Raw genomic sequence first — 15,205 nt, forward strand, 5'->3', positions numbered from 1 at the left:
GCACGCCAGGCTTCCCTGTCCTTCACTATCTCCCAGAGTTTGCTCAAACTCATGTGCATTGAATCGGTGATGCCATTCAACCATCTCATCCTCTGTTGCCCCCTTTTCCTCCCACCTTCAATCTTTCCCAGCATTAGGGTCTTTTCCAGTGAGTAGGCTCTTTGGATCAAGTGGCCAAAGAACTGGAGCTTCAGCTTCATTATCATTCCTTCCAATAAATATTCAGGGTTGATTTCCTTTAGGATTGACTGGTTTGATCTCCTTGCTGTCCAAGGGATTCTCAAGAGTCTTCTCCAACACCAGAGTTCAAAAGAATCAATTCTTTGGCTCTTAGCCTTCTTTATGGTCCAACTCTCACATGACTCATGGTCTAAATACGTACATGACTACTGGGAAAACCACAGCTTTGACTATATGGACCTTTGTCGGCAAAGCGTTATTTCTGCTTTTTAATACGCTGTCTAGGTCTGTCATAGCTTTTCTTCCGAGGAGCAAGCATCTTTTAATTTCATGGCTGCAGTCACCATCCACAGTGATTTTGGAGCCCAAGAAAATAAACTTGGGTTAATAAAATAAAGACTGTTTCCATTGTTTCCCCATCTATTTGCCATGAAGTGATGGGACAGGATGCCATGATCTTTGTGTTTCGAATGTTGACTTTTAAGCCAGCTCTTTCACTCTCCTCTTTTACCCTCATCAAGAGGCTCTTTAATGAATAAAGCACAGTATGTCAGAAGGTATAACGACTATAGAGAAAAGAAAGCAGAATTTGAACAATTGGGAGTGCTGGCTGGTTTGGGGGTTGTAAGTTTAAAGGAAATGATCAGAGAGAGGTCTTCTGGGCATTTTAGCCATAACCAGAAGGGCATGAGGGCATGAGCCATGTGGAGATCTGGGGAAGGAGCGTCCCTGGCAGCGGGAACAGTCTATGCAAAGGCCCTGTGGTGGGAGCATGCTGGGTTAGATGTGGATTGTGAGATGCACCAGCTCCATGGGCAGGTGGTGGGTGAGTGGGTAATTGAATGCCTCAAACACCTCTATCTTCTTCCCCCTGCAAAGGGTGGTGAAGGTGTTCGAGACGCTCATTCCGTGTGTGTGTGTGTGCGCGCATGCGTGCCCACATGCATATTACAGGCGCCTTGGGTCTGAGCGATTCTGAGCTGCAGAGCATGTACAGACTTGCCCGGCAAGGCTGCCTGTGCTCTGAGCTTCCTGCCTGCCTGGGCTGGGGTCTGGATTGCCTAGGTGACCACAGTGCGGGACAAGGGCACAGCTCTGGGCTGAGCACCAGGATTTCCAATTGCTGACATCAAATTTCCCCCAGAAACTTGAAAACCCTGTGATGAAGCAGCCTCCTTTCCCCCAGGCCCCTTGCTGGAAACCCAAGCCCATGGTGCTCAGGTCACCCACATGCACAGCTCCAAAAATATTTTCAAGGGATGAAATTACTCCAGTGACTCCACCTGGAGTTTTCCTGCCAAGATGGACAGTCTTGAGTTGCACATCCAAGTCCTCAATCCATCTCCTTCCCCTTGGGACTCTTTAGCATTTGCACATCTCTATCACCTGCATCAGTGTTTCGTGACTCTGGCTGCACCTGTAGGGAGTTCCTAAAACCTTTTGACACCCACTGCATCCTGGGCCAATGAAATCTGAACCTCTGGTGGAGGGGGCAGACAGCTGCAGTTTAAAAAACTGTCCAGATAATGCTAATGGGCAAACAAATGCAAGAATTAACACCCATTACAATTAGATAGCATTTTGTCTTTAATAGAATTTCTCCCTTAGAAAAGTTATTTTAAAAGGAAACCTTAGCTCTGATAGGATTATGGGGATTTTTTTCTCCTCTTTTGATCCTGGGGAAGAGAGGTAAGTTTATCATACGTCTTGGCTCCTGGCACATGTGTTTGTACAAAGCCCCTCATTTCCTTGTTTATACCCTTTTATCCCTAAACTTCAAGGTAACTCCTATTCTCCCATAGCTGACCTTGCCCTCAGGGACTATTTGAATGAATGAATGAATATGACCTCTTTAAAGAATGTTGACCTATTGATTTAAATGTTGTTCAGTCTCTCAGTGGTGTTTGATTCTTTGCAGCCCCATGGACTGCAGCACATCAGGCTCCTCTGTTCTTCACTATCTCCCAAAGTTTGCTCAAATTCATGTCCATTGAGTCGGTGATGCAACCTAACCACTCCTCCTCTGCCACCCGTTTAAATGTGTTCTTATAAAAAACGTGGATTGCCATTGCTTGTGCATGGATCTTTACTTTTCTCAAAAGGGATTGTATCAAATAGCTCAATCTGTTTCCCAGTTTCCTCACCTTGCATCGTTCCTATGGATGTGAGGTTAATCCATCTATGGGCTGCCAAAATCCTCCACCTGCTCATTTACTGTTTTTTACATGTCCGTCTCTGTGGTCACAAGCAGCTGGGTGCTGCCAGCTCACTGAACCTCCTTGACACGTATGTTCCAGAATGGTCTTGGGCTCCTTCAGTGTATATAGTATAGACCAGGAGTGGACATGCTGGGATATGTGGATTACCCTCTTGGACTCCAAGTTCTTCTCCTTGGGGGACATCATGGAATTTGGGGTCTTGGGACCAGAGCTCAGTCTTGGCACCTTAGCTTCCTGCTAAGCCTGAAGGCCAAGGCTGTTCTGTCTCCAGCCCCTGCCTCTGGTCAGCCCACGTGGTCTCTGCCTCCTGTCCCTTGGGGGTCACATTCCTCAAACTTCTGGAAGCTGAGTCACTGCCTCCAGGGCTTTTGGAGGTGCACAGGTTGGCAGGACTGTGGTAGGCATCAGGGGCTGCCCCCAAGAAGGAGTGTGTGTGTATCTTTTTTCTCCCTTCCATTGAAGAGGACCCTGGCTGTGAGTGATGGAGGCTGGACAGGAGGTTTGGAGAAATATTTTCTCGGCAGAGTTTAGACCCGCCTGGGCAGATTTGCCTTGGGTGTGAGTCATCAGTGGGTTCTAGAACAGCCAATTCTGGAAAACCCCTTCTGTTCTGGAAAATCCACAGGCAGGCCTGTTCAAGAAATGCAAGGGGGTGGGGTGGGGTGGGAAGGGGTGGTGGCATGGGGAAAAAGCAAGAGTCGGTTCCAGCTGCCCCACCACGCCGCCAAAAGCCAGCCCCGAGGAGGAGACGGGGGGCAAGTAGCTTCACAGTGCCCCTCAGCACCCTCCTTCACCGTCACCCTTCCTGATTTTACCTGCCTGCCCCTCCCCCACCCCCGCCCCGCCACCTGGGCTGTTACTCACTTTACATGTTTCATTCACGTGGTAAAATGTAATTATGTTATTCTATGGATGGAAAACCAACAGCGTTTGCCAGGAGTAGAGAGTAGCTCAGTCTCCCGGGTGGCACAAGTGGTAAAGAACCCGCCTGCCAATGCAGGAGACATGAGATGTGGGTTTTGATCCCTGGGTCAGGAAGATCCCCTGGAAGAGGGCATGGCAACCCACTCCAGTGTTCTTGCCTGGAGAATGCCATAGACAGAGCCTAGCATGCTACAGCCCATAGGGTCGCAAAGATTCTGACACACACACACACACACACACACACACACACACACACACGGTAGAAAGATACATATAACGAAAGCAGAGCAGGCTTGTTAACATGTAACTGGAGCCTGTTGCCTGCAGAAGTCTCTGGATCCCCCAGCTGCTCTTTGCCAATCAAGGGAGATGAGCAAGTGTTGGGAGGCTGTGCCAGGACAGACTGGCCTCATGCCCCTGGAAGTGGTCCTCAGGTTTGAAAAACAATTAGTAAGCTTTAGTTTTCCCTGAGAGCTGCTGTCTTCCTGCCTCACTGCTGGGCTCACATGAGAGTTCCCAGAAAACTGAAATGTACTGGATGCCTCCTAGTGATGGCATCTCCCACCAATATCCTGCACACTAAAGGCATTCAAATTTGTGTTGTTAACAGGGAGAGAGGAACTTGAACTTCTGTGATGGCAAAGATGGTCACTTCCCAGGTGATGCTACTAGTGGTAAAGAACCCAGCTGCCAATGCAGGAAACGTAAGAGACATGGGTTCAATCCTTGGATCAGGAAGACCCCCTGGAGGAGGGCATGACAACTCACTCCAGTATTCTTGCCTGGAGAATCCCATGGACAGAGGAGCCTGGCGGGCTACAGTCCATAGGGTTGCAAAGAGTCAAACACGACTGAATCAACTTAGCACAGCACAAAGACGGTTGCAGTTGTAGTAAGGGCTTATGGGTGCTAAATGTGTGTGCGTGCTTAGTCACTTCAGTTGTGTCCAACTCTTTGCAACTCCATGCACTGCAGCCCACCAGACTCCTCTGTCCCTGGGATTCTCCAGGCAAGAATACTGGAGTGGGTTGCCATGCCCTCCTCCAGGGGATCTTCCTGACCCAAGGATTGAACCCACATCTCCTGCATTGGCAGGCAGGTCCCTTACCACTAGCACCATCTGGGAAGCCCAGGTGCTTAATAAATCTTGCCTAAAGAAGTGGGCAAATAATCCACTAGAACAGGGGTCCCCAACCTCTGGGGGATCTAATGCTGGATGATCTGAGGTGGAACTGATGTAATAATAGTAGAAATAAAGTGCACAATAGATGTAATGTTCTTGAATCCTCCTGAAACCATACCCTGCCTCATTGGTCCATGGAAAGCCTGTCTTCCATGAAACTTTTCTCTGGTGCCAAAAGGTTGGGGACCGCTGTACTAGAATGTAACTCCTTGAAGATGGTGTTTTCTACCTGTTCTGTGCACTGCTGTGTCCACTACCTACAACAGTGCTTAGCACCCAATAGGTGCCTCAGCCACAGTTAAGTCAAAGACTGAATCAGTGAATCCATAAATTAGTGAGTGAATGAAGAAATCAATGAGCATGTGAATGAATGTCCGCCTATTCGCTAGAGTCAAGGGATAGGCCCTTTCATCATCAAAGAAAATATACAGAAAATAAATGCTGGAGAGGGTGTAGATAAAAGGGAACCTTTCTACACCATTGGTGGGAATGTAAATTGGTGCGGCCACTGTGGAAAAACAGTATGGAGGTTTTTCAAAAACCTAAAAATAGAGTTACCATATGATCCAACAATCCCATTCCTGGAGAAAACTCTAATTCAAAAAGATACATATACTCCAATGTTCATAGTGGCACTATTCACAAAAGCCAAGACATGGAAATGACCTAAAGGTCCATGGGTAGATGAATGGGGAGAACATGTGGTATATAATGGAATGCTGCTGCTGCTAAGTCGCTTCGGTCGTGTCCGACTCTGTGCGACCCCATAGACGGCAGCCCACCAGGCCCCACAGTCCCTGGGGTTCTCTAGGCAAGAACACTGGAGTGGGTTGCCATTTCCTTCTCCAATGTATGAAAGTGAAAAGTGAAAGGGAAGTCAGCTGCTCAGTCGTGCCTGACTCTTAGCGACCCCATGGACTGCAGCCTTCCAGGCTCCTCCGTCCATGGGATTTTCCAGGAAAGAGTGCTGGAGTGGGGTGAATGGAATGCTACTCAGCCATAAAAAACAATGAAAGAATGCCATTTGCAGCAACATGGGTGGATCTAGAGAAGATTATCACACTAAGTGAAGTAAATCAGAAAGAGAAAGACAAATACCCTATGATGGCCCTTATACATGGAATCTAAACTATGATACAAATCAACTTATTTACAAAACTGACTCACAGACACAGAAAACAAACTTATGGTTACCAAAGGGGGAAGGGGGTGGGAGGGATAAATGAGGAGTTTGGGATGAGCAGATACAGGCTTCCCTGGTGGCGCAGACAGTAAAACATCTGCCTGCAATGCAGGAGACCAGGTTTGATCTCTGGGTCAGGAAGATCCCCTGGAGGAGGGAATGGCTACCCACTCCAGTATTCTTGCCTGGAGAATTCCGTGGACAGAGGAACCTGGTGGGCTATAGTCCATGGGGTCACAAAGAGTTGGACACCACTGAGCTACTAACACTTTCACTTTGGTGATGTGAGTTGAGGGTCCACACACTTCTATGTATAAAATAAACAACAAGGATCTCCTATACAGCACAGGGAACTGTGTTCAGTATCCTGTAATGAGGCATAAGGGGGCTTCCCAGGTGGCTCAGTAGTAAAGAACCTGCCTGCCAAAACTCCTCCTGCTTGGCAGATGGATCCTTTACCACTGAGCCACCTGGGTTGGAAGGCCCAGTTTTCTTCTACAGTGTGTTCGGCATGCTCTCTGAGCTTTGCATACCTGTATATCCAAAGGGTAAGTTTCTGAGAAAAATCCCCTGGGCTTCTAAGGAGCTGTTCTCCCCGCTCAGTGGAGTGTTTACCTTCCCATGCTGGGCACGGAACATTCTTATGGGATAGCGTTTAACCAGCCTCTGGTTGGCATTGCTCTGGTCTGGGTGGCCCACTGAGGACCAGGTGAGGGGCCAGTCTCCCTCCTTGGTGGGATTTGAAAGAGGCAGTGTAGCACCCCCTCCTACCCCACCCTCAGATAACTCTGCCTCTGTCTCAGCCCAAGTAGGAAAAGGGCATGCTTTTGTTCTCTTGAAACAGAGACGTGTTCTCTTTGTAGGCTTTTTTTTTTTTTTTTTCCGTAACATAGGGCTTCCCAGGTGGCTCAATAGTAAAGAACCCACCTGCCATTGCAGGAGACACAGGAAACTTGGGTTTGATCCCTGGGTGGGGAAAATCCCCTGGAGGAAGGCATGGCAACCCATCCCAGTATTCTTGCCTGGAGAATCCATGGACAGAGGAACCTGGCAGGCTACTGCTCATAGGGTCGCAAAGAGTTGGATGCGACTGAATGACTAAGCCGCATGCAAATTCATTATTGACCAGGGCATGCTGAGTGGTTTTTCCAGAAACTAGTGCCTGTGGCTAGGGATTTTTATTTTGGCTGGCCAAAATTAATTCCTGTTATTTCACTAACACTCTGTGGGTTATTATATTCAGTAGTTTCCACTGTGTGTGTGCGCGCTAAGTCGCTTCAGTCGTGTCCAACTCTTTACGACCCTACGGAATGTAGCCCACCAGGCTCCTCCGTCCATGGGATTTCCCAGGCAAGAGTACTGGAGCGGGCTGCCATGACCTCCTCCAGGGGATCTTATTGACCCAAGGACTGAATCTGTGTCTTTTGTGTCTCCTGCATTGGCAGGTGGGTTCGTTACCACTGTGCCACCTGAGAAGCCACACCTGTAAAGTCTTCTCCAGCACCATGAGTTTCATTTTCACTTTCCATTTCAGAATCCATCCCTAAGATTTTTTGTCTTTTTTTTTTGGTCTAATATTCACATCATCTGAATCAGAATTATAATCTGAAGAACTGTCATCTTCTAAGATACTGGTATATGTGTTGCTCAGACAATCAGAAAAAGTATCTGCATAAAATTCAATGAAAAATACTTCTTTACTCAAAATTTTGTAATACATCACTTTTGAAAATTTTTGGTAATAAACTTGCATTTATAATATACATAGTTCAGTTCAGTCGCTCAGTCATGTCTGACTCTTTGCGACCCCATGAATCGCAGCACGCCAGGCCTCCCTGTCCATCACCAACTCCCGGAGTTCACTCAGACTCACGTCCATTGAGTCAGTGATGCCATCCAGCCATCTCATCCTCTGTCATCCCCTTCTCCTCCTGCCCCCAATCCCTCCCAGCATCAGAGTCTTTTCCAACGAGTCAACTCTTCGCATGAGGTGGCCAAAGTACTGGAGTTTCAGCTTTAGCATCATTCCTTCCAAAGAAATCCCAGGGCTGATCTCCTTCAGAATGGACTGGTTGCATCTCCTTGCAGTCCAAGGGACCCTCAAGAGTCTTCTTCAACATCACAGTTCAAAAGCAGGAATTCTTCGGCGTTCAGCTTTCTTCACAGTCCGATTCTCACATCCATACATGACCACTGGAAAAACCATAGCCTGACTAGACGGACCTTTGTTGGCAAAGTAATGTCTCTGCTTTTCAATATGCTATCTAGGTTGGTCATAACTTTTCTTCCAAGGAGTAAGCATCTTTTAATTTCATGGCTGCAGTCAGCATCTGCAGTGATTTTGGAGCCCCCAAAAATAAAGTCTGTCACTGTTTCCACTGTTTCCCCATCTATTTCCCATGAAGTCATGGGACCAGATGCCATGATCTTCGTTTTCTGAATGTTGAGCTTTAAGCCAACTTTTTCACTCTCCTCTTTCACTTTCATCAAGAGGCTTTTTAGTTCCTCTTCACTTTCTGCCATAAGGGTGGTGTCATCTGCATGTCTGAGGTTATTGATATTTCTCCCAGCAATCTTGATTCCAGCTTGTGCTTCTTCCAGCCCAGTGTTTCTCATGATGTACTCTGCATAGAAGTTAAATAAGCAGGGTGACAATATACAGCCTTGACGTACTCCTTTTCCTATTTGGAACCAGTCTGTTGTTCCATGTCCAGTTCTAACTGTTGCTTCCTGACCTGCATATAGGTTTCTCAATAAGGTTGGATCAAAAACCCCTGAGGGAGAAAAATGTGAATGATAATGACAGAAGTTGGATAATGAATCTTTGATCAACTTTAAGTTCTAACAACTTCACGCAGTGATGTTAATTGTATCACTGTCTAAAAACGTATTGATACATCTCCAGTCAATAACATTTGGGTGATAAAAGATATATTAATACGTCTCCAGTCAATAACGTGTTAAGGTAATAGGGAAGCCAGGACTTTACTTCTTTGGGGAAAAAAAATCTCTTTTAAGCAATTTCTTGTTGCCCATAAAATATGGGCCCAACCCAGGTAAAATAGTCATGTTATGATTTGTGAGTATTTCATCAGTTCAGTTCAGTTCAGTTTAGTCGCTCAGTCGTGTACGACTCTTTTTGACCCCATGGACTGCAGCACGCCAGGCTTCCTTGTCCATCAGCAACTCCAGGAGCTTGCTCAGATTCATGTCCAAAGAGTCGGTGATGCCATCCAACCATCTCATCCTCTGTCATTCCCTTCTCCTCCTGCCTTCAATCTTTCCCAGCATCAGGGTCTTTTCCAGTGAGTCAGTTCTTTGCATCAGGTGGCCAAAGTATTGGAGTTTCAGCTTCAGCATCAGTCCTTCCAATGAATATTCAGGACTGATTTCCTTTAGGATGGACTGGTTTAATCTCCTTGCAGTCCAAGGGACTCTCAGGAGTCTTCTCCAACACCACAGTTTAAAAGCATCAGTTGTTCGGCATCAGTTGTTTCTCTTTCTCATGTCAAAGAGAAAAACAATATGGTTACAAAGTCCCTAAAAGTGAGACAGGGTCTTAGACTTGCAGTCCCCACCACATTCAGGAGCACTGGTATACTCACATGTAACAGTTCTCTGCATATTAAAATCTGTGACAGGACCATATACATTTCAGGGCACACTGGTCCAAAACTTCAGTGTGCATAAGGACCCTTGGGCAACTAACTAAAAATCTAGACTTCGAGGTCCCACTGTGATTCATTCGTTCATTCAATGGATGTTTATTGAGCTCCTACTATGAGTATGAGCATAATAAAATTCTATATTTAGCAAATAAGAATGCAGGATGTCCAGTTCAACTTGAATTTCAGATCAACAGCAAACAACTTTCTAGTGTAAGTATGTGTTATGCAATATTGAGACATATCAGTAAATCCCCTACATATGAACCTTCAAGTTGTGAACTTTCAAAGATGTGAACGTGCATTGCATTAACATCAGGAGTGAGTGAAATTGCAGCTTGCCTTCCTGGGTCAGGAAGATGCCCTGGAGGAGGAAATGGCAGCCCACTCCAGTATTCTTGCCTGAAAAATCCCATGGACAGAGAAGCTTGGTGGGCTACAGTCCAAAGGGTCGAAAAGAATCAGACACGACTAAGTGACTATGCACACACTGTCTCCTATTACTGACGATCCTTCGGCTCTACCATCTCCCACCTCCTCTGCTTCCTCGAGTCAGTAATTCTTCTTGCCTGTTCACTTGATGCCAGCCCCTGTATGGCAGCTGTAGTACTGTAGTACTGTAGTTTCAAGGTACTGTACTGTAAGAGTAAAAATGTTTTATTTTATTTTTTTATCTATTATTTGTGTGAAAAGTATTATAAACCAATTATAGTACAGTACTGTATCACCAACTGTGTTAATTGGGTATCTAGGCTAATCTTGTTGGATTTAGAAACAAATTGGACTTACTGTACTAAAAATGCTTTGTTGTTGATCTGAAATTCACATGTAACTGGGTGTGCGGTATTTTATCTGACAGCCCTCACTCTGCACTAAGCTCTGTGCCTGGCGATGGGTGGAGGGGATGCAGCAATGAATAAAGCAAAGCACCTGACCTCTTGGAGCTCACATGCTAGGGAGGGAGACAGACAAGCCCATAGATTAATCGAAGGAAGGGTGTTGAGGGACACTGTGGCAGGGTGTACCATTCCAGGCTTGTCCAGAACAGAGCACACGTCACCTCGTTATTTGTTGTTGCCGAGTTGCTGAGTCGTGTCCAACTCCTTTGCGACCCCAGGGACTATAGCCCGCGAGGCTCCTCTGTCCAGGGGATTTCCCAGTCAAGAATACTGGAGTGGGTTGACAATACCTCCCCATTGGGCCCTGACAAGTCTGGGAGGGGTGTCAGCGCAGTCCACCTCTAAAGAACCTTCTCTCAGGTGAGGGGCACCATGAAAACTAGAACTGCTCATACATAGATCTAGAGCTGCCGGAGATGACAGGGAAGAGAACGGACGTTTTATACACGGTGGCGTGTCATACTTTTAGTACACTCAGTTCTGGGGGGCACTTATGGTTGGTTAAGTGCAAGTTCTTCCCTGGTGGCTCAGTTGGTAAAGTTGGCCTGTGATGCAGGAGACCTGGGTTCGATCCCTGGGTTGGGAAGATTCTCCTGGAGGAGGGCATGGCAACCCCCTTTAGTATTCTTGCCTGGAGAATACCCATGGACAGAGGAGCCTGGCGGGTTGCGATCTACGGGGTGGCAAAGAGTCAGGCACGACCGAGCGACTAAGCACACAAATGCAAGTTCAGGTTCCTTCTGATACCGCAAATGTTCCCCGAAGACGCTGCAGGAGATCTTCCAGACGGAGAACACCATCATGCTGCTGGAAAGGTCCATCATGGCCAAGGAGTGCCCGCTGAAGGTGGCACAGACGAGGCTGGAGTGCCGGACCCGGCGCCCCAACGTGGAGCTGTGCAGGGACAGCCCCCAGTTCAAGTGAGTAGCGGGGTGGGGGTCAGGGGCCGGCAGGGGAGGGGCAGGTCTCAGGAACTGGGAAATGGACCCTCCACCCATCAGGAGACCGGGGTCTACGACTCCACAGCGCACTGGGGGCCTGGGGCTCTGAGGATGCCCTTGGCAGTCTCCCCACCAATGGAGGCCACCCCTTTGCGCTGCCGCCTTCTCATCTAAGTGAGGACGGTTTTGTAGGCCTGTTCTGCTGCGGGAACTCTCCAAGCCAATGAGAAGCTGCCGCCCAGCCTGGAGGCGTGGTCGTTGCCCTTTGATCGCTCCAACCGCCCCCCACCCTGCCCGCCCCGCCCCCCCAATCCCCGCCCCGTCTCTCCAGGCTCCTGTGAAAGAGATGCTCAGCCCACACCTCACCCATCCTCCAGCGCCCTTTCTGTGAAATTCTCACCTGCAAGCCCTTGCTGCTAAGTCACTTCAGTCGTGTCCGACTCTGTGGGATCTCATAGACGGCAGCCCACCAGGCTCCCCCGTCCCTGGGATTCTCCAGGCAAGAACACTGGAGTGGGTTGCCATTTCCTTCTCCAATGCATGAAAGTGAAAAGTGAAAGTGAAGTCGCTCAGTCGTGTCTGACTCTTCGCGACCCCATGGATTGCAGCCTACCAAGCTCCTCCGTCCATGGGATTTTTCAGGCAAGAGTACTGGAGTGGGGTGCCATCGCCTTGGAACAGCCCAATCCTGCCCGTCCCACTTAGCTAAGGAGGAACTGCTTCTTTTGACGGGAGAGTGGCACAAAGCTCACTGCAGGCCCAGAAACAGGGTTTTTGGAGTCTAGGGGTGGGGGTTTGGGATGGCACGATGATCAGGCAAGGAAGGAAATGGCCACTGGACTTGGGGAGTGTTTTTCCTGTGACCTGCTGTGTGACTTGGGGCTGGTCGCTTGACTGCTCTGTCCCCTCCAAGCTCAGGACACTGTCTTCATTCTCTGTGGCCATGTGACAGGCTTCCCCCACAACTCAGTGGCTCGTCTTCCTTCTGAGCTGAGATAATGAGGCAAACAGAGCTGGAGGAGAAAGAGGAGGAAGAAAAATATTCAGAGAGAAAATGCTGAGTGGTGCCGTGTGCTGAGGTTTCTACAGCCTTGGTCACTGCCTGGGAATAAAATTCAGGTTCTTATTTGCACAAACTGCATATCAAGTGGTCAGAAGCTATGTGTGGCTGGAGGCGTGGAATGGACTGTCTCCATCGCTGCTGAAAATTCTGCTGGACAGCGCTGGCTGAGAGAGCCCTAAGGAAAGAAGGGTCTCCAGGCTGCTGTTGTCACCTTTCTCTAGCTCAGGCTTGTCACTGGGAAGCTCACCCTGATATCAACCCGGGTCCTCCCAGCAGCGTGTCCTCCAGTTCTGAGCACTGTCTCTCCCCCAACCTCCAGGTGAGTCCCAGCCCCACAACCAACCCACCATCACAGCTCACCAGGTGTATTCATGACCCAAGGCTGCTGTGACAAATGACCACAAGCTGGGTGGCTTAAAACAACAGGATTTCTCCTCTGAAACTTGCAAAGGCCAAACCTCAGAAATCAGAGTATCGGCAGGGTTGATTCTCTCTGGGGGTTCTGAGAGTGCGTCTTCACCCGGCCCCTCTCCTGGCTCCTGGTGGTGGCTGGCAGCCCTTGGCTTGTAGCTGCATCATTGCATCTGCCTCCATCTTCACATGGCCTTCCTCCCTGTGTGTGTCTGTGTTTCAAATCTCCCCCTCCTTTCTCTTATAAGGAGATCAGTCATTGGATTTAGGGTCCATCCCTGGTGGCTCAGACAGTAAATAATCTGCCTGTAATGGGGGAGATCCGGGTTTGATCCCTGGGTCGGGAAGATCCCCTGGAGGAGGGCAGGTAAACCCATTCCAGTATTCTGGGAGAATCCCATGGACAGAGGAGCCTGGCAGGCTACAGTCCATGGGGTCACACAGAGTCAGACAGGACTGACTGACTGAGCACAGCACACTTAATGGAGGATAATTTCATCTCAAGATGCTTAACTGAATTCCATCCACAAAAATCCTTCTTCCAAAAAGCATCACATCACAGGTACTGGGGTTCAGACGTGGTGTCTGGTATCTTTCACTCAGCATCATGTCTTCAAGGTCCATCCATGTTGTGGTACATATCAGCACTTCATTCCTTTTCATTCAGTTCAGTTCAGTTCGGTTCAGTCACTCAGTCATGCCCAGCTCTTTGCGACCCCATGAACTGCACCACGCCAGGCTTCCCTGTCCATCACCAGCTCCCAGAGCTTGCTCAAACTCACGTCCATCAAGTCAGTGATGCCCTCCAACCATCTTGTCCTCTGTTGTCCCCTTCTCCTGCCTTCAATCTTCCCAGCATCAGAGTCTTTTCCAATAAGTCCGTTCTTTGCATTCCTTTTCATTACATCTGAATAATATCCTCATGTGGGGACAGAGCATATTTTGTGCATCCATTCATCTTTCGATGGACATTTGGGTTGTTTTGACCTTTTGACTCTTGTTATTTGTGCCGCGGGCTTCCCTGATGGCTCAGACGGTAAAGGATTTGCCTGAAATGCAGGAGACTGGATTCAATCCCTGGGTAGGGAAGATACCCTGAAGAAGGGAATAGCTACCTACACCAGTATTCTTGCCTGGAGAATTCCATGGACAGAGGAGCCTGGCCGGCTATAGTCCATGCAGTTGCAAGAGTCAGACACAACTGAGGAGCTAACACTTTCACTGGCTTTTCATTCGCGCCACACGAGTATTTGTGCAAGGATTTGAGTGTCTGTTTATACTTCCCTGGTGGCTTAGCTGGTAAAGAATCTGCCTGCTGTTCAGGAGACCCTGGTTCGATTCCTGGGTTGGGGAGATCCTCTGGAGAAGGGATAGGCTACCCACTTCTGTATTCTTGGGTTTCTCTGGTGGCTCAGCTGGTAAAGAATCCGCCTGCAATGTGGGAGACCTGGGTTGGAAGATCCCCTGGAGAAGGGAAAGGCTACCCACTCTAGTATTCTGGCCTGGAGAACTCCATGAACTGTATAGTCCATGGGGTTGCCAAGAGTCGGACATGACTGAGCGGCTTGCACTTCACTTCACTTTTGGTTCTTGTGGGTCCTGTCTTGAGTCTGTGCTTAAGTGAGGTAACACCGGCTTGTTTTCCTGAACACCCCGTCTGTGTCTCGCTTTGTGCTCACCGTCCTCAGCAACTCTACAGGGTGTTCACCCACCTGCCTGCCCGCCTCTGTCTTTCCTGCTGGCTGAGCCCCACCTACCTGGCTCTCTGAGTTCCCCAGCGCCTGGCACATGGGAGAGGCACATATGGCCTCCGGCTGGCCGAACCCACCTTCCCCTCTGCTCTCTCCCCAGGCTGGTGAACGAGGTGTTCACCATCGACGACACCCTGCAGACCCTCAAGCTGAGGCTGCGGGAGACCCGGGACACGCTGCAGCTGTTGGTCATGACCAAGTGCCGGCTGGAGCACGAACTGGCCATCAAGGCCAACACCCTGTGCATTGACAAGGAGAAGTGCATGGCGATGAGGAAGACCTTCCCCAGCACCCCGTGCATGGGCATCTGCCCTTGAGCCTGCCCCTCCCTCCACCCCCACCCCGCCCCGCTCCACGCACACTCCTTACATAACACAGAATTTGCAAAGGCAGAAAAACAAAAATAAAAGAAAGTGTCATTTTTCTCCCTTTCCTCCTATCATGAAAAAAAAATAATATGTATATATATATGTAAAGAGCCAAAATAAATGTGCCCAAACCAGAGACCTGGGAGCTTGTTCCTTGCTGCGGAACCGGCCTCTCGATGGATCCCAGGGTGGAGACATGCTGTTATCCGTCGGGGACCGAATGTTGTGAGGTTGTCAGCCTCCCCAGGAACGGAAGAGGCCGCATTTTTAAAAACCTGTTTGTCTGTTAAGGAGCACAGCATAGACCATGGTGTCCAAAGACTGGACATCGGAGCTAGGAGTCCCGAGGCCAGCTGTGACTTAGGAGCCGAGGGGCCTTGTACAAGTTCCCAGACTGAGCTTGTTTCTATAAAACAAG

General features: G+C 48.7%; 1 protein-coding gene across 1 annotated transcript in view; it reads left to right on the forward strand.

Annotated features, from left to right (window-relative positions):
• The window catches only part of TEKT5 (tektin 5), a 49,068-nt gene extending 34,145 nt beyond the window's left edge, over positions 1-14,923 (forward strand). The window contains exons 6-7 of the mRNA XM_086375798.1: positions 11,019-11,173; positions 14,520-14,923. Of these exons, the coding sequence (XP_086231924.1) occupies positions 11,019-11,173; positions 14,520-14,736 (372 nt within the window). The 3' untranslated portion in view covers positions 14,737-14,923. The remainder of the gene's footprint in view (positions 1-11,018; positions 11,174-14,519) is intronic.
• The last annotated feature ends 282 nt before the right edge of the window (positions 14,924-15,205 follow it).

Source organism: Bos grunniens, chromosome 25 (assembly GCF_055505025.1).
Source record: "Bos grunniens cultivar Pamir isolate PY7600 chromosome 25, Bosgru_T2T1.0, whole genome shotgun sequence".
In the NCBI taxonomy this organism is placed as follows: domain Eukaryota; kingdom Metazoa; phylum Chordata; class Mammalia; order Artiodactyla; family Bovidae; genus Bos; species Bos grunniens.